The sequence below is a fragment of the Rhinatrema bivittatum genome, chromosome 4 (genome assembly GCF_901001135.1).
Source record: "Rhinatrema bivittatum chromosome 4, aRhiBiv1.1, whole genome shotgun sequence".
Classification (NCBI taxonomy): domain Eukaryota; kingdom Metazoa; phylum Chordata; class Amphibia; order Gymnophiona; family Rhinatrematidae; genus Rhinatrema; species Rhinatrema bivittatum.
Genome location: NC_042618.1, coordinates 212,083,691 through 212,106,553, shown reverse-complemented (window position 1 = coordinate 212,106,553; position 22,863 = coordinate 212,083,691). Strand labels below are relative to the sequence as shown.

Sequence of the window (22,863 nt, the reverse complement as noted above, 5' to 3'; positions counted from 1 at the left end):
AAAAAGACCAACTCCAACTTTATGGGTGCAAGCATAAGAATATACCCCGATATAACGAAGACAATGCATCAGAGGAGGAAGGCTTTCCTGGATTTGAAGCAAGAGCTACAGGTACTGGAAGCACCTTTTTTTCTTGTGCTTCCTGTGCAAGTGTATTGTAAAATACAAAGATGATAGTTTTGGTTTTTTTTACCAGCCGGAGCAACTGTAGAGTTTTGCGGATGGGAAGAAAGCTCTACTACAATTGAGTAATAATTTGTCTAATCCATAATATAGAGAGGAAGGTTTTTGCGAGGTTCCTTTATTTCCTTAATTAAAAATTTCTTAGATATCTCCTAAAATTTATAGTAACTATCACCCCTCCCTACTTGGGGTCTAATGGGTAATATAATGGATAGAATTATTTCCTTTATTTGATTACATAGTTCAATCAAAACTATAGTTAATTTTCTGTATTGTAATACCATGTTTCAAATCAAAGTGTATACTTTGTAAATTTTTGAAAAATAAAGAGAAATTGAAAAAAAAAAATGTTTATCTAAAAATATAATTTGTATAATTGCTTTATAAGTCTTTTCCTTTGCCTATCAAAGTATGATGTAGAAGAAAAAAATCAGAACAGCCCTTTTACAAAATAGGATAAAACACTATTTCCTTTAGCTGAGAAGGAAAAATTCCTCTACTAGGGAGCAAGTCATTATCAAACTTAAGTAAGGTACTAGAGCTTCCCTTTTTATTTATTTTTTAAATTATGTATGGATGAACAGCATCTAAAGGTGAGCCACTAGGCTTGGCAATGACAGCAACTTGTGAAAATCCTTTTGTGATAAAGAATAGAATGTTGCCAGAGGGGCTATAATTTGCGTTGGGCTTCCCCAACTAGAGACAGCCCAGTGTTCAGCATCCTATCTGCTCACAAGGGGAATTGATTCACTAGTAGCAGTAACCAAATATTTTGAATTTTAAAATCAAAAACATGCTAGGGCATCTTCCCTTGAGTTATCACTAGGGATGTGAATCATTTTTTGACGATTTAAAATATCGTCAGATATATTTTAAATCGTCAAAAATCGTTAAAGGCGATATATAATAGGAATTCCCCCGATTTATCATCAAAAATCGTAAATCGGGGGAAGGGGGAGGGGAAGGGGGAGGGTGGGAAAACCAGCACACTAAAATAACCCTAAAACCCACCCTGACCCTTTAAAATAAAATCGCCCACCCTCCCAAACCCCCCCAAAATGTCTTAAATTACCTGGGGTCCAGTGGGGGGGGTCCCGGTGTGATGTTCCACTCTCGGGCCACGGGTGCGTTGATAGAAATGGTGCCGGCGCTACCTTTGCCCTGTAGCACCCCTGCCATTAATGTAACCTTTTGGTTCTATTTCCCTTCCACCCCTGCCATTAATGTAGAGAGCAGTGCTGGAACTGCTTCTAAGTGAAGTATCTAGCTTAATTGATTAGGGATAGTAACCGCCGCAATATGCAAGCTACTCCCAGGCTTATTTGTTTACCCAGCCTGTGTAATTCAGTCCTTGTTGGTTGTTATCTGAATATAAGTCTACTTTTCTTCATTCCCCCTGCCGTTGAAGCAAAGAGCTACTCTGGATATGTACTGAAAGTGACAACTATACTACAGAATGGCAGTTTCTACCATGAGAAACTTGCTGGGCAGACTGGATGGACCATTTGGTCTTTATTTTCCATCATTACTTTGTTACTATATTTCCAAATATGGTTACCTTTTGCTCATTTGAATTCTGACCTAAAGTGCTCTCCAAAGCCAGTAAAGAAATGTATTAAGTTGGTCCAATAAAAACATATCACCATATATATTTTTCTATTTATTTTGTCGACCTCTATTTCTGTGAAGTAGCTATGTTAGTAGACTCTGTAAGAATTTTAATAATCTGAAAGAGGTCATATGGTCTATTCAGATATGAAGATAATTAGCAAAGTATTTATTTATTTAAAAATTCTTATATACCGCCTGTACAATTTGTGGTGGATCTGAGTGGTTTACAAACAGATTAAAACATACATAATTTAAAACATCATAGTAGGCGAAATAACTAATTACAACATCACATAGGACAACTTAGCAATACATGGGAACAAACAGAGCAGGACGTTGAATTAATAAATAAGTAATAGTTGTTTAGCTAATTGTATGCAAGGGTGCATAGATGAGTTTTGAGAGCTTTTTTGAAGTCTTTGGAATTTGCAATAAGACTGATATGATCTGGGAGAGAATTCCATAAAGTTGGGACTGGCCACTGAAAAGGCGCATCTGCGGGTCAGGTCTAATCTGGCTGTTTTTATGGTGGGGACCTCAAGTATACATTTATCTAACAATCTTAATTGGCGAGGTGGATGGTATAATCTTAGTATAGAACATAACCAGATGGAGGAAGGGTTGTATATTAAATTGTGAATTATGGACAGAACCTTGTATTGTATACGGTATTGTAAAGGGAGCCAATGGAGAGACTGAAGGACTGGAGTGATATGTTCTCTACGGGGGTATTAGTAATTATATTTGCCACGGAAATTTGAATAAGTTGGAGGGGACGGATAGAGCATGCTGGAAGACCCAAATATAAGGCATTGCAGTAATATAATCCTGATAGTGCTTGCACAACTTAACGAAAGTCAAATGAAAAAAGTAGAGGTTTTAACTTTTTGAGTAATTGTAATTTGAAGAATGATTTTTGTAACTAATACAGAGATGTTGGTAGTCATTGATAGACTACCAAATCATCATTACTCCTAAATTGTGTGTGCAAATGAATAATTGGAATAGTGTGATTGCCAAAGGTGAAATTTGCTGGGGGACAACAAGATGAGTCTTGAATAGGGGATAAGAGTAACTCTGTTTTTGCTGTATTCAGTTTTAAACGGTTGTGTGAAAGCCAGGTATTTATGTTTTTTACGTAATTGTATCAAGGAAAACGTTTTAGACCAGGAATCAGTATAGGGAACGATGAACTGGATGTCATCAGCATATATTTTAAATTTTTTGTCAAGACTAGCCATAAGATGAAAGAGTGGGAGCACGTAAATGTTAAATAGGATAGCGGACAGTGAGGATCCTTGAGGGACTGCAGAGTTAGTGTAGTACCAGTCAGAGCTGAATTCACCAAGAGTGACCGTTTGTAGGCGGTTGGTTCGAAATGATTTCAACCACTGAAGGACACAGCCTGTGATTCCTATTTGTTGAAGATTCGAAAAAAGAATGTCATGGTTTAATGTATCGAATGCAGCAGTATCCAAAAAAACTATAATGTAATTTTCTGTATTGGAATCTGAAATGAGCAAGGATTCAGTGCTGTGACCTTTTCTAAAGCCGTGTTGTTGCGGATGTAAAAGGTTATTGTCAGTAATGCATTCTGATAATTGATGAAGGACAACAGATTTGATTATTTTTGCAAGTGAGGCAATGGGACGATAATTAGTAATGTCTAGCAGGTCGGCATTCTTCTGTTTGGTTATTGGTAAGATGGAAGCTTGTTTTAGAGTGGCTGGAAAGGATCCAGTGGAAAGAGATAAATTGACTATATCTGCTATAAAAGGGGAAATATGTTCTTTAATATCTTTTAGCATGTATCTTGGACAGGGATTATATGGACTATTTGAGGCTTTAGATTTAGAAATGATACGAGTATTTATTTTATTTGTTTATTTTTTATATACCGATATTCGTGGTAGCATCATTCGTGGAATCAATATCAAAGTCAGAGAAAGAGCTGATGGCAGGGGAAAGTGATGGAATGGGAATTGGTAGGGTTATGAATTCTGATGAGATTTTGTCTATTTTTTCTTTAAAATGCTAGGCAACATTAATACAGAAGTCTGGAGATGAAGGAGTAATGGCATCCTGGCATATAGTGGTGATTGATTTCACTCTACTAAAAGTATAATTTCTTAATCTCCCAAATTGTATTATATAATTTTAACTGTTGTTATAGGCAGTTCTATCAGAATCAGCTTGCGATTGTTCATCTGTTCTTTACAAAATATGTACAACTTTTCAGTTATCAACTTACCCCACGATTGTTGGTATTTTCCTGCAAAAACTTCCGAAATTTGTTTAGAAAGATATATCTGGAGGCTTCTCCCTAAAAGGAGAGAATGCATATCTATAGTTCAAAGAACTCAGATTCAGTTCCTGTAGCACATACAATTACATATTTTATAATGTCCTATTCCAAAATCCCTGCAATCACAGTATCTATTGCCATGTCATGGCTGGTATGTAACAGGAACATTCAACCTCTCTCATAAGTCCCTGTAATTTTATGCCAAAATGTATTATATGAACATAGAATCCTCCAACATAGGCACTGTTATTTTGTAGGGATGTGCATTCGTTTCATACGTTTCCTATACAAGCATGTAATATGAAATGCATGAAACATATGAAATGAATGCACATCTAACTGACATGTTATGGGAACGTATGAAACGAATGAAATGAATGCACATCCCTATTATTTTGTGCTGTTTTACAATATAGTTGGTAAAAACAAAAACAAAAAAAACATTCTTTTTTCTTTACTTCCAAATCTATCTACATATAATGGGTCCTATTTTCAAAAATGTTTCTCTTATTCTGAGGATAATTTTCAAAGAACTATGTGGCCACATGGAGATCTACAATGGTATTTTATAATACTAATGTATTAGATACATGCAGATTATTTATTTATTTATTTATTTAACACTTTTTTATACCGACCTTCATAGTAATAACCATATCGGATCGGTTTACATAGAACAAGGGTATAACTGAAGCAATAAATAAAATAGTAATTAACAAGAGAGGTGAATAAGGCAAAGTTACATTTAACAAGGAGGAAAAAACTTGGGAAGCTTAAAGCTGGAAGAAAGAAAGGCAGGAGGAATAATAACATATGCTGCAGGGTAGCAGTACATGTATAAAATACATGTACTGCTACCCTGCAGCATATGTGCATATGTATGTTTAAGCGCGAATACATACAATGCACTGAAAGCAAGTATTTCAATGCACCGAACATAGACATTTTCCACCAATTCTAAAAATATACGCACATATTTTATGCGAGAAAAAGTAGAACTTGCTCATGTAAAACCCAATTAATGCACTGAAGTCAGTATATTTTAAAACATGCGTAACTGAAATTACCAGTTTGACGATTCCTCCACCAGTTCGTCCAGTCCTTCTCCAGGTCATTGAGACCCTCCTGGTTCTTCAGCCTGAACTCCCTTCAGTTCACCCAGACCTCCCACCCAGCCAACAGTGTACAATAAACAAGTCTGATATCAATTATGCAAGATAATTAGCAGGTGTAAATTTATTCAAGTTACCTAATGTATGTGTCATAAAATAGTAAACCACCCCTTTTTCTTGAGTGTATATGTGCACATGCATCATCATAATGCACATGCGTACTTTCAGTTTATAAAATAGCAAAGACTCAAGTACAGGCTACTTATGTGTGTATATGCTGATTTTATGTGCGTAAGTGCTTTGCACCCCTATGTGTAGGGAAAACTCTTAAGAGGGTGCCTTTATTAATTATGAGCACCATATTCAAAATCCATTTAGACGGATATCGTAATAGTTATCCATCCAAATGGCTTACCAGGCTATATTCAGCCTTTATCTGGTGAAATTCTAGCCAGCTAATAATTTAGGTGGCTAGAATTTAGCCAGATAAATTAGGCGCAGTCCAGGGGTATAACTGGGAGGAGTTGAGTTAGCCAGCTAAGTTAACCGGATGACTTAGCTGGCTAAGTGTGGTCGAGTCAAACAGCTGTCCTAAAAGCTGGCTATAGTTAGCCGGCTAACTAATTAACCCATAACTTCATCAAAAAGTCTTAATGCAGTGATAACGCCTGCGCTAAGAAAAAGGGACACGTTTAGGGAAATTTGGGGGTTACTGCTTACTTTTCTCTCTCTCTCCCCTCATCACAGGCCTCTTCCCCACTCTCCTCCCACATCACAGGCCCTTCCCCAGTCTAAAAATGCCCAAAAAGGAATCTGCAAAAAAAATTGCAAATTGTGTTATGGGCATAACGCATATCGCACAGCTTAACGCTATTGAAAAAGGTGTAGTTATTTTCGGCATTAAAACTGCACGATATCATGCATTATGGCTTTGCACTTTGCGAAGCCAGCTCACTTTTGTGGAAATCCACCCCAACTCCTCACCAATCCCTCCCCTTTAAAAAATTAGCATTGCGTCATGTGTTATGGTGCTTATCGCGTGCTTTAACACCATAACACATTTTAAAGAATGATGTGGTTACATGCTGCCTCATAAGTCCCTCAGTTTTTTCCATATTGAGCTTTAGCAATGTAGTCGACTCTCCAGGAGGCAGATGGGATTAAATGTAGGTAAGCAAACTGGTTTTCTCCATTGACAAGCAGACATGAATTAGCCATAATATATGGGGGAGTCTAGACCAACTACTGAAATAAACCACTCAGATCTCAACAGAAGCGAGTGGAGTACTGGTAATTAGGCTATACAAAACTGTTTATCCAAAGTCACTATTTCCTTTGAGACATGTTGTCAAGTCAGAGGGATGTGAAGGTGTGAATGGACAAGTAGCAGCTTTGCAAATGTCTTTAATGGAAGTAGCCCTTAGATGAGCCGCTAAGGTCACCATGGCTCTCACTTGATGAGCCTTGAGAGAGTATGGAATCTGCAAGCCAGCCAGCACATAACAGTGCATGACACAATCTGCTAGCAAATTAGAAAGAGTTCTTTTGGCAATTGCCTGTCCTCATCTTTTAGGATCAAAAGATTCAAACAGTTGAGAAGTTGGACAATAAGGTTGCGTCCTTCTCAAGAAATATGCTAAGGCCCTCAAAGTCCAAGGACTGACAAGTCATTCTCCTCTATATGCATGAGGTCTTGGAAAGAAAGTAGGCAGCACAATAGTTTAATGTGGAATGCACATACCACTTTTGGAAAGTTATTTGGGCAAATGCATAGAACCTCTCTGTTGTGAAAGAACTGCAGGTAAAATGAATATGAAACCAGAACCTCTTTGTGCCTTAGTGAGAGCAGAAAAGAATCTCCAGCTAAGAAATGGTCCAGTGGAAAGAGTTTCATAAGTTGAGTGGAGGGTGGAGGCAGTGGAGGGTTATGGACCAGAAACTTGGAATACCACAAATCTCTCATGAAATTTGATACTAACTGGTGGAGAGAAATTGGAGCTTCTTCCACCTACTGGTGATATGTCACAATGGCATTGGGAAGAACTTTAACGGAAGAGACACTTAGGCTTGAGGATGAGGGGGAAGAATAAATATTGAAGCAAATTCCTCAGGCCATAGAAAAAAGAATCCAGCCAGCTGGTCCCATAGCGAGATCTGTAGGATCTTATGGTCGAAGACTTTTTAGCGGAAATCATGTCATCCATTTCCTTAGGAAGTAGGAGGCAACTGCGCCTTCAACATCCACACCAAAAGGGCCAGTGATGGCAGAGCCTTCCGCCTGCCTGTCTGATGAGAATCAGAGCTCCCCAACAAAACTGGAGGCTGAGCTGATAGACTATTGAGATATGGATATCACACTGGACATGAGCATTCTGGTGCTATGAGAATTAATCTCATCTTGTCCTGAAAGACCTTCTGGATAATACTGGCAACGAAAGGGTTGTACCAAGTCTACAAAACTTATACGGGCATTCCCCAAAGACTGAACAACTCATCCACAACCTTTTAATACAAGAACCACTTGTGAGGTTGAAGCATTCTGCTAGGTGGTCTGTCAACACATTTTGGACTCCTGAAAGATACACCATCTGGAGATGAGTGTTGTGACAAGCATTCCTTGCCCAGATTCAGAGAGCGTCCTTGCAGAGGGCATACAAGTCCATGTCTCCTCTGCTTGTTCACATGGAACTTGGCAACCTGGTTGTCTATCTGAATCAATATTCTCTTGGCTGACAGCAGGTGGGAGAATGCTTCAAGCATATATTGGATAGCTCACAGCTCCAGCATGTTGATCTACAGATGGCTCTCCGCTGTGGAGCATAACCCCTGGGTCCAGGCATCTTCTGTATGCATCCCTCTTAGTGGAGGTGTTGGTAGAAAGGACCATTTGATGCTCTTTAATGTGCAGTGAGATTAGTCTTGAGAAGCTCTGGGCTCATCCACCAGGTTCATCTCAGGGGTTACAAAGATTTGGTGGGATAATGGTTAATACAGCTGATCTCACTTGTTTCAGACGGTTCATGAAGGCCCCACATATGCAGGCAAGTCAAGGGAACTAAATGCATCACTGCAACCATGAATCCCAGAAGAACCATGGTTGATCTTGCTGGTGCTCAGTCCTACTGTAGAATGGAGCTCACAAGACCCATCAGTAAAGTGGCTTTTTCGAATGGCAGAAATGCCTTCTCCTTGACTGAAATGAATCCCTTAAGACAGAGTCAGGTTAGACTTGGGAAGTAAATCAGGAACCACAGAGTGTGAAGAAGTCAAATGGTTGCTTCTAAGGACTCAGAATTTCTGTCTGAGATGGAACCATCACCAAGCAATCATCCATGGAAAAGAATATACAGTCTTTCTGCCAATGCAAAGTCAACATTGCCAGGTATTTTATGAACTCTTTTGGAGCTGCTGAGAGGCATCTTGTACTGGTGGTGCATGTCCTTCACCACAATTCTGAGGAACGTCTGGTGAGAAGGGTGAATGGGGACATGCACATAAGTGTTTTTCAGGTCCACAGTGCACATCTAATCCCTTGGTTTAAAAATCATCTGGAAGGGGGTTCATCTTGAACCTCTCCCAAACCAACAGTTTTGTTCAGTCCTCAAGTCCAGAATAGGTCTCAATTCCCCCGACTGCTTGGGGATCAGAAAATCTTTGAAAAAGAACCCCTGGCCACATTCCTAAGAAGGGACACACCATCACTTTCTGCTGCAGGAGTGACTAAGTCCAGCTGCGGCTGGGCAGATTGAGCGTTTGGAGTCAAGCTCTTTGGGTCAGGAAGGCAGGCCTGAAGGACATCAAATAACAGTCCCTGACCTAGGCTGTGTCTACTGCTGGGCCTTCAGTTGACGCCTTTCCTCCTGCCAGTCTCTAGATGGCAACTGCTGCTGTTGGAGAATAGGAGGAGCTAGAGGGCACTGAAAAGAGCAGAAGAGGCATCTTTGGAAGAATGGACACTTGTAAGAAAAGTATTGTCATTGGGCTGGGCGGTCTCCTGCTGCCTCTGACAAATGTTGGATGGACTAATGCTCCTTAAATCGGAGTCATTTTCTCCTTCACCCTGTTACCAAACAATTTGTTCACAACATCAACCAGACAATAATACACATCTTCACAAAGACTATTCACTCTCAGCCATGCAAGTCTTAGAACTCTGATGGAAGCAACTGAAGTCCTGGCCATGTATGGAGCGAATCAGATGCTTCTCACATTCTTTTATAGCAGGAGTGGCCAACTCCAGGCTCAAGAGCCACAAACAGGCCCAGTTTTTAGGTTATCTATAATGAATAAATATATTTGTATATAATGGAGGCACTGCATGCAAATCTCTCATATGCATCTTCATTATGGATATCCTGAAAACCAGATTTGTTTGTGGCTTTTCAGAACCAGGGTTGTCACCCTTGCTCTATGGCTCAATGGAATTCATCCTGTTCAGTGTCTGAGAATGCCTTCAAAGGTTTCAGTTTCTGCACACATTCATTCAAATACTGTACCATGTACACTGATGAGCATCAGTCTAGGTGCTAAGCATGGGTACCTGGAAGATCATCTTCCCAAACTTGTCTAATATCTGTGTGTCCTTCCCAGGAGGGGAAATACATTAACTGCTATTAATCATGTTGTCTTAGAGAACAGCCACTGCTATTACTGGCATCAGTAGCATGGGATCTACTTAGCGTTTTATTACTTTCCAGGTACTTTTAGCCTGGATTGGCCACTGTTGTAAACAGGATGCTGGGTTTGATGGACCCTTGGTCTGACCCAGTATGGCAATTTTTTATGTTCTTAGGTTAGAGTGATCCCACATGCATGTCTCACATTTCAATGCATACTCCACCACCACCAAACAGTGCGGTAGCTGAACCACCACAAAACAAGCCTGCACCAGATCTGACATACATCAGAAGTTGAAGAACTGAAGCAGCCCAAAGACATTTGCTCTTAGGTTTACTTCCTTCCCAACACTGATAGAAAGCATCTTTGCCAGCTTATCCAGGTCACATAAGTAGCATAGATCTTCTGGAAGAGATGTATGCACAGGTAAGACTGATAAAGCATTGGAATCCTATTCCTCCCCTAACCTCGATGACTATGGCAACTGGGGATAAACATTTATTTTATTTTAAAACATTTGTTAACCACCTATAACAGACCACTCTGAGCTAAGTGATGTACAATACATAATTACTTGTCATAACACTTCCAAAAATTAAAATTATTATTAACAGCTAATACAACTAAAATAACTTAATCACACACCTGAGATCCAGTTAACTGCTGAGAAAGCTTTGTGAAACTGTTTCCAAAAGACTCCCAGATCTTCTAGAGAATGTAATGACTCAGGTAATGAGGTCCACAAAGTGGGACCCATTATTGAGAAGGACTAATTTCTTGTTTCACTTAAAACAACCTACTTTAAGAGAAAGAACGCCAAGAAGGACTTTTCCTGAGAATGGAGGGATCGAGATGGAAAATAATTATTCAACAACCCAGCAAGATATCTAAGACATTGCATTTTCAAAGATTTAAAAATCAAAATCAAAACTTTTAACTTTATCCACTGATGAATAGGAAGCCAATGACGTTGACACAACAGCGGTGTAATATGCTCCCAGGGAGAGTCCCGCATGACCAAACAGGCAGAGGAACTCTAAGATCTGCAAAGCCCTAAGATGCAAAGCCCAGCAAGGCCTATATAAAGGTGTTACAGTAGTCAGTAGTCTATAAACCACCTCACTGAACAATGGTTCTAAAATCACTGGGATCTAAAATATAATGCACATATTGAAGCATTCTCAATTTAAAATAACAAGACCGTAATACAGACTGGATATGCCCTCTAAAACTAAGATGGGTATCAAAAAGAAATCAAGATTTTTCACTGATTCTGAAAACTGGATTACAGAACATTCATTGTTAACACACAGCTTTGACTTATTGGGGAAGGAAATAGGCGGCAGATGTAAACAAAGCCTCTGACCTAACTAAATTTAGTAATAAATTATTATTACTCATCTAAGTATTAATAACTGATAAAAACTAGAAATATACTCAAATACCGATGGAAGAGAGCACCAACTGGAAAAAAAAAAGTTGAATATCATCTATATAGACTGAAAATTCAAATCCCAATTGTTCAATAAGAAAACAAAAATGTGCCAGATAAAACATTTAATAATGCAGGCGATAGAATTGAACCCTCACAGCCAGTGTCAACCCATTCCAAAAATGTATCATTAAGAAAAACCTCTGCTGCTCCAAAAAGGAAGCTGCTGGAAAGAACTCCAAGTGTACAGATGCTAATTCTTCCCTTTCTGATCATGAAGGGATCCTCCTAGAGGAGGCAGATTTACATCTGCAAGATGAGAACTTACTCCTATCACTAGAAGGCCCTGAAGTAAAGCACGAGCAATTGGGGGGCTTTGAACAGTATCACTATGTGAAAAGATATCCTCCATCCTGGATAGGAAAGGCTCCAACTTCCCACCCCGATCCTCAGGGTTAAAAATAGCAAAGAAATTCTTCATAAGCTCTGATAATTTGGCTACCACTGACTGATGGATCCTCTGCACTGGAGAAGAGATCTCCTTTCAGAAACTCAGATGGGTTCCTCTTCACTAAGGCCTGCTGATGCCAGCAGCACCAAGTGGCTGGCTCTGGGGCACTCCATGACAAATGCATCAAGACTTCCCATTAATAAATGCTATGTTTGATGGGTAGCACCACAGACACCATCTTCTTCATTGTAGCAGGACTTTTGTTCTTCAGCACCAAGGTTCTCTGCCCCAACAAGAACTGGGTTTTAGTAGGCCATACTGTGGAAGAGCTACATGCCCAAAAAATAGGCGGCACCCTGGACCATGCTCGATTCAGAAGAGGTGGCTTGGAGCTATGGGGTCTTTTGTGCCATGAACGAGAATTGCACCTATGCCAGGGAGGTCCTGTCCTGGCTTGGGGTCAAGGATAACTCTGCTCTGGCACAGGCTTCTTCGGTGTCAAGAGAGAATATTCTAGAAGGGATCCCTCACATCTCATTAAGTGCCATAGTTGTCGCCCTGCTTCTATGCAACACGTTCAACCACTTACTGTGATGGATCCAGGAACTGGCACCACACAGAGGGGAGGGGTGCAAGACTTGCAGGAGAAATATTCCACTTTGATTTCTGCCCCGAGTCTGTCGATGCTTCACGCAGGGAGGAGGATTGGCTCTACTGCACGTTCTGCAGGGCCTCCATTTTCCAGTTGCTGTATTCTTCCATATGTGGGGACATCTTGCCACAAATGTAGCAGTTGGCAGAGTCATGAATCGGCTCCAGAGAGCGATAGCAAATTGAATAAGAATCTGTGAAGGACATCCAGAGCCCACAGATGTAGGCCTTGAAGACACTGATCGTGATTTTCTTGACCCTGAACTTCTCCATTTCACAAATTGTTTTTATATATATATATTTTTTTTTAGAATTGAAAAGCTCTGTGGAGGGGCTGATGAGGTAGTGGCTTGAAAAAGAAAAACAATGCAATGAAGCAGAAAAAAACCAGCCAATCATAGAAAAAGGCAAGAAAACAAATTAGATAGAATGATTGGAAACACGTCCATGCAGCAGTTCAGCAAAGAGACGGAGGGGCTTAAGAGGCAGTGCATGAGAACTCCAGCACATGCTCATTAAAGTCTTTACTGAGCTCTGAGAACTGGATCCATTTCAGTATTGTCAGATGTCATCACCCTCACACATTATGTTTAATTCATGCCTGCTTGTCGACAGAAAAGGTAGGATGTACATTTACACTCTGCTCCTACAGAAGGTATCAAAGATACTGCTCTTTTCAGTAGTTCCTGCAAGAATGAATCAAACTGAGTGCATATTTTAAGGTCTCAAGAGCTCTGTTTACACATGAGTTCGTGCAGTGCATGGTACCCCTTGCAATCTCTGGTGTTTTTACACATGAGCATATACATATCCCTCACAATCTCTGGCATGCTGTTTGCCTGTGAGTATGGTACATGGGACCCTTCTCAGTCTCAAGCACTTTTACAAAAACATCTAAACTACAAGAGATCCCTTTGTTATCTCTCATGATCTGTGACTGCATGTGCTATACAGTGGTACCTTGCAGACTCGAGCTCTGTACATCAGTGCATGTATTACATGGATCCCCTTGCAGTCTTTTAGCATTCTGTGATTGCGTGTGCTGTGTGTAATCTCTTTGCAGTCTCTGTAGCTTTGCTTACCCCACTTTTGTCTTTATTGTTGAGGAGCAGCATCAGTATTTGTACCTGGAGCTCTTCCACCACTGTCCACAGAGAGAAAGAATTCAGGCACTGTACTGACAGCATTAGACATGCAATGAGTATAGTATACACTGCCTTCTAACCAGCCTCTTGTGCCACCACGAGAGATTGTCATGTCAAAGCAAATACATACTAAGAGGCATGCAACATCTGTTCAATGGGACTTTCTGCCATATGCTCGAAAGGCATGAGGTAACTACTGCTGGGACAGGTACAGACTTATTGTCTTTCCACTACAACCAGGCTAAAATTTCTTGGCTGCAATAAACTAGCCAGAATTAGCGCTAGACAGATATACAGCAATACACAGGAAGAGCAATATCTGTACAAAAAACTAAAGTGGACAAAAATATGAAATTGGCCCTCTGACCTACCTTGCCTCTTTTTCTATCCTCCTCCCAATGCCCCATCCTTACCATCCATCACCCTTTCCTCTCTCCCTCTCTTACATACCCCCTCCAGCACTTTTCTCTTAGCCATTTCCCATTTTGCTCTCCCTCCATCACATCAGGTCTGGCTCTTTCCCTCGCTCCTCCACCTCAAGCCTTCCATCATGGCAATAAGCATGGCAGGTCAGTGAACTTGACACAAGAGAGAAAATATGCTTACAGACCCTGTGACTGCTCTTTTCACCAGGTTCATAATGGGGCAGTGAAAAGTGCCAATAAAATATACCAGCACATATGTTGCTTCAAGCTCTGCTGTGTGGTAATCTTGAGTTCTGCACACTAATCATTTACTGGCTTTAGGTCTAACAAAACAAACTGCAGGAATCAGGAGAATGATAGTCCACATTTAGTAATTTTGAAGGCATTTTAATTATCTAGAGCATTTTCAGTATGAAATGCAATTTGTCTTAACAATGGATAAGAAAGCAAGTTTGCTTACATATAAACAGGGTTTTCCATATCTGCAGGATGACTCGACTATTGCACATGGGTGATGTCATCCAATGGTGCCAGCACAGACCCAGCTTTCAGAGCTCAATAAAGTGTTACTGAGCATGCACAGAAATTCTCATGTCCACACTGCCTCATAAGCCCCTCAGTATCTTCCAGAATTTATGCTTTAGCAAGTTAGTCGACTCTCCAGGAAGGTGGAAAGGTATAAGGAACGGCCAATTCCTCCTGCTACCTAAGGAGAACCCTGTTTACAGGTAAGCAAATTTGCTTTTCCCATCAACAAGCAGGCATGATTTGCTTTTCCCATCAACAAGCAGATTGTGATAAATTGCAGGAAGACCTTGTGAGATTGGAAAATTGGGCATCAAAATGGCAGATGAAATTTAATGTGGATAAGTGCAAGGTGATGCATATAGGTAAAAATAACCCATGCTATAGTTACACAATGTTAGGTTCCATATTAGGTGCTACAACCCAAGAAAGAGATCTAGGCGTCATAGTGGATAACACATTGAAATTGTCGGTTCAGTGTGCTGTGGCAGCCAAAAAAGCAAACAGAATGTTGGGAATTATTAGAAAGGGAATGGTGAATAAAACGGAAAATGTCATAATGCCTCTATATCACTCCATGGTGAGACCCCACCTTGAATACTGTGTACAATTCTGGTCGCCGCATTTCAAAAAATATATAATTGCGATGGAGAAGGTATAGAGAAGGGCTACCAAAATGATAAGGGGAATGGAACAGCTCCCCTATGAGGAAAGACTAAAGAGGTTAGGACTTTTCAGCTTGGAGAAGAGACGGCTGAGGGGGGATACGATAGAGATGTTTAAAATCATGAGAGGTCTAGAACGGGTAGATGTGAATCGGTTATTTACTCTTTCGGATAATAGAAAGACTAGGGGGCACTCCATGAAGTTAGCATGTGGCACATTTAAAACTAATCGGAGAAAGTTCTTTTCCACCCAACGCACAATAAAGCTCTGGAATTTGTTGCCAGAGGATGTATTTAGTGCAGTTAGTGTAGCTGGGTTCAAAAAAGGTTTGGATAAGTTCTTGGAGGAGAAGTCCATTAACTGCTATTAATCAAGTTTACTTAGGGAATAGCCACTGCTTTTAATTGCATCAGTGGCATGGGATCTTCTTAGTGTTTGGGTAATTGCCAAGTTCTTGTGACCTGGTTTGGCCTCTATTAGAAACAGGATGCTGGGGCTTAATGGACCCTTGGTCTGACCCAGCATGGCAATTTCTTATGTTCTTATGCCTCAACTTTTCTTTTCTGTTAGTATTTTTCAAAGAAAGATCATAATTGGAGAAAATTCTTTCACTCAATGCACAATTAAGCTCTGGAATTTGTTGCCAGAGGATGTGGTTAGTGCAGTTAGTGTAGCTGGGTTCAAAAAAGGTTTGGATAAGTTCTTGAAGGAGAAGTCCATTAACTGCTATTAATCAAGTTTACTTAGGGAATAGCCACTGCTATTAATTGCTTCAGTAACATGGGTTCTTTTTGGTGTTTTGGTACTTGCCAGGTTCTTGTGGCCTGATTTGGCCTCTGTTGGAAACAGGATGCTGGGCTTGATGGACCCTTGGTCTGACCCAGCATGGCAATTTCTTATGTTTTTATCGTTCCAAACCATGCGCTCCCAAGTGACTGTCGTCTTTCCTCCATCAACTAGTTTAAAAGCTGCACTACCTCCTTTTCAAAGGTTAGTACCAGCAGCCTGGTTCCTCTCTGGGAGTTCTCGAAGGGACGCATGCATCTGTGCAGAAACCTAGAAGGCCCTATTATGTAGGAAAATCTTCTCCAGCTTGGACAGGAAGGCCTCCAATTTCTCTCTCTGCTCCTCAGGTCCTAAGGAGGCAAAGAAATTCTCAACAGTTGGGCCCCTACAACTTGGGGAATTTTTTGCGTAGGAGTTGGAGAGACATTCTCATCTGAAATCCTTACTAAAGGCAGTCTACATCACCATGGATGAACTTTGAGACGCATCCATCACACCTGCCACCACCATGGCCAATTCCAAGGGGCTCTGTACCGATTATATCAACACTTCCTGACGGACAGCGCCATGGATCATGGCTGGCTCCAGTTGAGCCATCTGGTGGGGGGAATAGCCCTATAGCAGGATTCCTGGGCTTATGCACCGAAGTGCTCCTCTCCGAAGCTTCCAATAGAACCTTGGTCTGCTGCACCAAGTGAGGCAAAACCTTCTTGCAGCATGACTTCTGTGCTGAGGACAACTGACAGCACCCTGGTTGGCACCAGCTCTGTAAAGAGTAAGTGACTTAGCACCACAGGAAACTTCCATGCCATGAAGGATGCAGAGAGCTCTGCTCCCACAGGGCTCTGTGCCGGAACAGATATCTCCCATCTCAGCATTGGATAAGGGTCTCATTTTGATGGTGCCCTGCGCCAATGGCACCAATCACCTCTTTGGCTCCCAGGGGATGACCTGAAAGATTTACCTATATTGTTTAGGTGCTCTTCTCAGTGCCTCAGGCTTCTATGCAACCAGACCCAGGAACCAGCACTAAGGTATGGGGGAGCTGTCCCATATTTGAGGGATCGGGAGTGGGAATGGGGTGGGAAAATCCTGTTTAGACTCCCTACTTCGTGCACCCAAAGACACCTCGCTCCCGGATGAGGAGCAGCTTGATTGCCAAGCCTCAAACCAGGGCTTCAGGTTCTTACCCACCTCAGGTTCTTACCCACTTAGGGCCTCAATCTTCCAGGTGCAATACTGCAACCGCAGAAATCATGTTGGAGCCTAGGCATGTGTGTCAGTGATGGACATCCAGTACCCACAGACACCAGCCATGAAGCTGCTGACTTACAGGCTTCTTGGCTTTGGAATTCTCCATACTCATCAAAAAGAAAACTATATCCACTAATGTCCTCTTTTTTATTTGTAAAACTTAAACGTTCTATTGAGAGGCTGCAGAGACTATGTAGAAAAATAAATGTAACACGCTAGATACGGGTACAAGGCCCCAAGCTGAAAAAAATAGGAACAGACAGGGACACATCCTTATGGTAGCTCAGACGAAGAAATACTAAGGGAATCATGAGTCAGTGTGTGCATGTGGGAATTCCCTTGCATGATCAGTAAAGTCTTTATTGAGTTCTAAAAGTTGAGCCCGAGGCAGTGCCGTCAGATAACATCGCCCATGTGTAATGGCTAATTCATGCTTGCATGTTGACGGAGAATACACAACTATATTCTATGGGGAAAACATCAAAATTTTCCTAAAATCTACAGCAAAAGCGCAATGATAAGATATGCAAGCACAAAAAAGGAAGCAGTCTGCATTCTTTGCTGGAAACCTCAAATAGGGCATGTATTCCTCATAAAAACTCCTCAGATTCTTTACTAAAATACTTTGTGTTTTTAGCCTCTGCCAGATATTTGTTATTTGAATATAGAAAGATAATTATGAAATTAATCATCTATTCTTGGATGCTGTAATTTCATTTCATTATATGAGTGCTCTTTTGATCAACTGTAATATTAATGTAACTGGAAAATGTATAATTTATTTTTTTTAAAGGCAAAAGCATTTAGAGTAGGTAATTAATTTATTCCGGATTTTTAGTCCATTTTTCCAAATGATGCTCAAGGAAGCTTTCGGCATTATTAGAATTCAAGTACAATATCTCTCTACCCCGGAAAGTTTACAGTCTAAGTGGATACTCAAGGCAACTGAATATAATGTGACTTGCCCAAGGTCACAAAGATGGTCAGCTGGGTAAGTGGATTTTAACCTAGCTTTCCCTAGTTCTCAGTCCGTTGCTTTACCCACTAGGCTATGCCTCCTTTCTGTGAATTTCACAAGAATCAATCTTGCTGTGAGTCCCTCACAGGAAAAAACTTATAACCCAATTATTGCCATCCAACCCAGTGACAAATCTACAAACGAGACCTTCCAAATCTATTTTAATCGCATACGCTGTAATTTGTACCCATAAGGAGACCTTCTCACTCCTTACCTTGCCATCAGGTATTCCTTATAAAAACCTTACCCCACCATGAGACCTCTCAACCTCATACTGCAGCCCAGCACTCTGACTTATCCCACACACTGGCACCCCAACACTGTGACTTACTCTCATTAACCTTAGCACATTGCCAATCAATTCTCACTGTGATTAGCCCAGCATTCCCCACACACTCTGCATTTCAAGTGTCATAAGACAAGAAAATCAGAAAATGACAATCAGGAAAATAACAAGGGAAAAAACTAGAACAAAAGAAAGACAGCTAGTTATAAACTGTAAAAAAAAAAAAAAAAAAGGGAAGAGGAAGCTTATTTCTTAGCTCTACATGACTCCACTATAACTGCATTTCTAAAATGCAGTTCTGTGCGATTCTGCTACATTAGTACAGGCAAGTCAAATTTACAGCAGACGGTAATTTGTCATTAAAGAGAGTCTTTTCTGTGTTAGAGTTACAGTACAAAAGCTGGGGAAAAGTACCTTTTTTTGATATTGAGCTTAAACATAGAAACATGAGAGCAACTAGTCCACCCAGTTTTTTCTCGTTTGTAGGCCATGATCTCTGGTTTCTATTTTCAATAAGGTCAAAGATTTTCTCAAAGTTCCTTAAGAGTGAATCCCTAATAAAGAAAGTTTTGCAAGCACAGAAAGCATAGAGCTACTATATTATAAGTAACAGATCTTCTAACATACATCCTGCAATACTCAGTGGTCTTAGCACAGCTAGCATGTACAAAATAAGCCCCCATCCTCTGACTGCTGTCAGTTCCTATTTATTTATTTAGATTTTTATATTCTGCTTTTCGGCACTTCAAAGTGTACATCAAAGCGGATCACATTCGGGTACTATAAGTATTTCCCTATCCCCGCAGGGCTTACCTGAGGCAACAGAGAGCAAAGTGACTTGCCCAAGGTCTTAAGCAGAGACAATGGTATTGAACCCTGGTTTCCCTGGGTCGTAGCCCGCTGCTCTAACCACTAGGCTACTCCTCTACTCCTATTGTTAATGTAGTACAAGGGACAGTAACCCGCAGCTCTTTAACTTTATGCAGCTCTTTCACAGCCTCACTGCAGCTCAGTATAAGTGGCTTGGCAGCATCAGCAACCCATGCAGGCCACAGGGGCAGGAGGTATCTCATAAGCCCACATGGGTTGCAGAGGATGAAGGCATTGTTATGAAGTGGAGGGGCATATTGGCATCATCAGCCTGAGTGAAGGAGACAAAATCTGCTGTGTGAGCTTCAGCTGCAGTATCATTGGTCATGCAGGAGTCAGGGGAAGGTTATTAACCTCTGCAGGCCCCACCTGAAAGAAATAGCGTCATTAGCCAATGCAGGCCAAAGATCAGAAGGTGATTTCTCCAACCTGCACTGGTGCGAGTCTGTGGGAGACCACCTGAAGTGGCATCATCAACCCATGGGGGGTAAAGGGTCATAGGTTGGGTGTGATTGTGTAGGAGGACTGAGGTGGTATTATAAGCCCCTCGGGGGCAAAAGGAGAAGAAAGGTGGCATCTTTGGTCCCTGCTGGTTTGAATTTGTTGGATGAGGAGACTTGAGATGTCTTGCCTGCTGGTGTAGTGCCCACTGGCCATTAGTAAAATGTCTGCTAGATACAAGCAAATGTAGAAGTAGCAGCAACGGAAGGGCTGGTGCTGCCTCTACCCCTATCCCAGATGTAATCACCTGCAGGCCCCACCAACATGTAGGGAACAAACTGCCGTCCCCAGCCAGATACAAGCAGCAGCTCCTGCCAAAGTGAAAGTCAGTCAGTACAATTTTCGGCTCTGAACAAAAATGTATTTTACTCGTCTCATAATTCTGAACTATGTTTACTGTATGCCGATATTATAAGTGCCTGTGGTTTGGACTGAATTCATACATGAGAGAGGGGGTGGACTGAAAGAACCTGTTGGAATAGGAGCATTAAAAAGAGTGCTGGAAATAGGAGAACTGACGAGAGAAAGACCAACTGCTAGGGAAATGGAGTAGGATTCAGGGAGTGAGTGACCGCTGGGAATGAGGTGGGGGGATTGAAGAGAGATGTGGTGATTGCTGGGGAGAGAGGAGAAGAGAAGGAGGAGGAGATTTACATGAACAACCTGATTTATGACATGGTTGCACCTCTCAAACAGTAAAGTGGCTCTTCTGTTTGGAAAGATGGCAGATCCCCAACGTGGTGTTGCAAAAGATCTGAAAGTTAACAAGAAAGCTCTGCCTCTATGTAATATAAAATATATGAAAAGTGGAGAAGACAAATAGACCTACCATCCCGATTTAATTTAAAAAAATGCTAAAATGTAACAATTAGAATCATTAGGCTACTCCCCTACAATTCTCCTGAACGAAGAGCAGCTGTGTTTATAATTCAATGGCTTTCATGCACTGCCTCTGACTGGCAGACAGACACATAGGACATTCCATATATAGCATAAATCAATCTGATGCTATTCTTTGTGATGCAAGCTATAAGAGTGCTCTGCACAGAGCTACTCCAAGAGGTTAAGGTGTACAGCCTAAAGAATTTACTAAAGAAAACTGATCCAGGGCGAATGTCACTACTTTGCCACGAGGAACTGGGATACACTACACAGTGGGGCGGATTTTAAGAGCCCTGCTCGCGTAAATCCGCCCAGATTTACGCGAGCAGGGCCTTGCGCGCCGGTGCGCCTATGTTCCATAGGCCTACCGGCGCGCGCAGAGCCCCGGGACTTGCGTAAGTCCCGGGGTTTTTCGAGGAGGGCGTGTCGGATCAGCGCTGCGTTTTGGGGGCGGGACGTGGCTTCGGCCCGGGACTGTCCAGGGGCGTGGCCGCGCCCTCCGGAACCGCCCCCAGGTCGCGTCTCGGCGCACTAGCGGCCAGCTGGGATTTACGTCTCCCTCCGGGAGGCGTAAATCCCCCGACAAAGGTAGGGGGGGTCTAGATAGGGCCGGGGGGGGTGGGTTAGATAGAGGAAGGGAGGGGAAGGTGAGGGGAGGGCGAAAGCGAGTTCCCTCCGAGGCCGCTCCAATTTCGGAGCGGCCTTGGAGGGAATGGCGGCAGGCTGCGCGGCTCGGCGCGTGCCTGCTACACGAAATCGGCAGCCTTGCGCGCGCCGATCCAGGATTTTAGCGGCTACGCACGTATCTACTAAAATCCAGTGTACTTTTGTTTGCACCTGATGCGCCGACAAAAGTACGCGAAGGCGCGCTTTTTTAAAATCTACCCCAGTGTGTGAGAGGCACAGGGTTTAAGTTCCTCCTGGCAATGTCTTCCATTAAAGTGAGATGTTCATAAGACATTAAGGTTCATGCAGCACAGACCTTCAATACGCTTCTTTAGCCTCTGGCAGCCTCTTTCATAGGCTCGGCGTCTCATCCTTTCCTCTGCAGACTCATCCTTCAGTTCTTTGCTCTCCTTTCCCTAGGATTTAAGGTGAGATACATTCAATACACCAATGCTCCAAATGCTGGGAAAAAAGCTTCATGCAGCAAAATATGGCATTAGCAATCCATATCAAAGAGGAACAATAAACTGGATATATAAATATATCAGACTTAATATCCATACTTCTGGCAATTTCATCAAATTTAACAAAAATGCTTGAACAGAAAGAGCAATAGTATCATTCAATCATACATAAATATCATCATCCAAGCATAGATGCTTACATAGTTATCCTGTGGACCGCACTGCCACAGTACATTGTAGAGGCAAATAGTATAAATGGGTTCAAAAAAGGCTTAGACAAATTTATGAAAGATAGAGGGGGCAGCAGCTATTAAACTAAACCATCCAGGATGGCATCTCTAAACCATAATTGCTGGAAACTTTTCCTATTGATAAGTTTACAGTGAGGCACAGGGAGATAAAGGGGACTATGAAATAAAACTCACAGTAAAAAAAATTTGTTATCATGCAAGTAGGTAGAAATTTGATGTACATGCTAAAACATTTAATGTGTGATGTAATAAATGTTAGCTTAGAAAAACTTTATTTTTCAAAACTGAATTTGATCTAGCTTCAAGTCCTTTTCATGATGTTAGAGAAACTGAGCTTCAAAAGATAACCCCCCTCTATACCCGCAAGAAATCTTTAACACACCAACATGACCAATTTTGTCAGGTGTCTAAGGCATACTCATGATGTGCCAAATTGTGCAGCCTGAGCCTGCACGTCCCCCAGGCCATGCCCTTCAAGACATTTTGAAGTCCCCTCAAGCATCGACCTCAGCACCTAAACTTAAAAAGGAAGAATCCTCTCATGGTCTGTTACATGATTCAGTACAGGATAGACATAGGTGTCATTCCCCTCCTTGTAAATTGGAGATAAGTTGCATTCTTTGGCTCTAAGGGATATTGGAGCTATGCAGACAAGATGTCAACACAGACAAGAACAAGAATTCCACTATGGTACATGGTAAGAGATCAACACTATCAACTGAATCTCTTTCCAATACAAATAATTCCAGTCACTATCCATTA

At 41.5% G+C, this 22,863-nt stretch overlaps 1 protein-coding gene across 2 annotated transcripts in view; it reads right to left on the bottom strand.

Moving 5' to 3' along the window:
* The window catches only part of RNF123 (ring finger protein 123), a 454,378-nt gene that overhangs the window by 310,218 nt on the left and 121,297 nt on the right, over window positions 1–22,863 (bottom strand). For both annotated transcript variants that reach the window (XM_029599662.1, XM_029599663.1), the window contains exons 17-19: window positions 21,703–21,802; window positions 13,445–13,506; window positions 4,046–4,117 (exon numbers count right to left, since the gene is read on the bottom strand). In XM_029599662.1, the coding sequence (XP_029455522.1) occupies window positions 4,046–4,117; window positions 13,445–13,506; window positions 21,703–21,802 (234 nt within the window). The remainder of the gene's footprint in view (window positions 1–4,045; window positions 4,118–13,444; window positions 13,507–21,702; window positions 21,803–22,863) is intronic.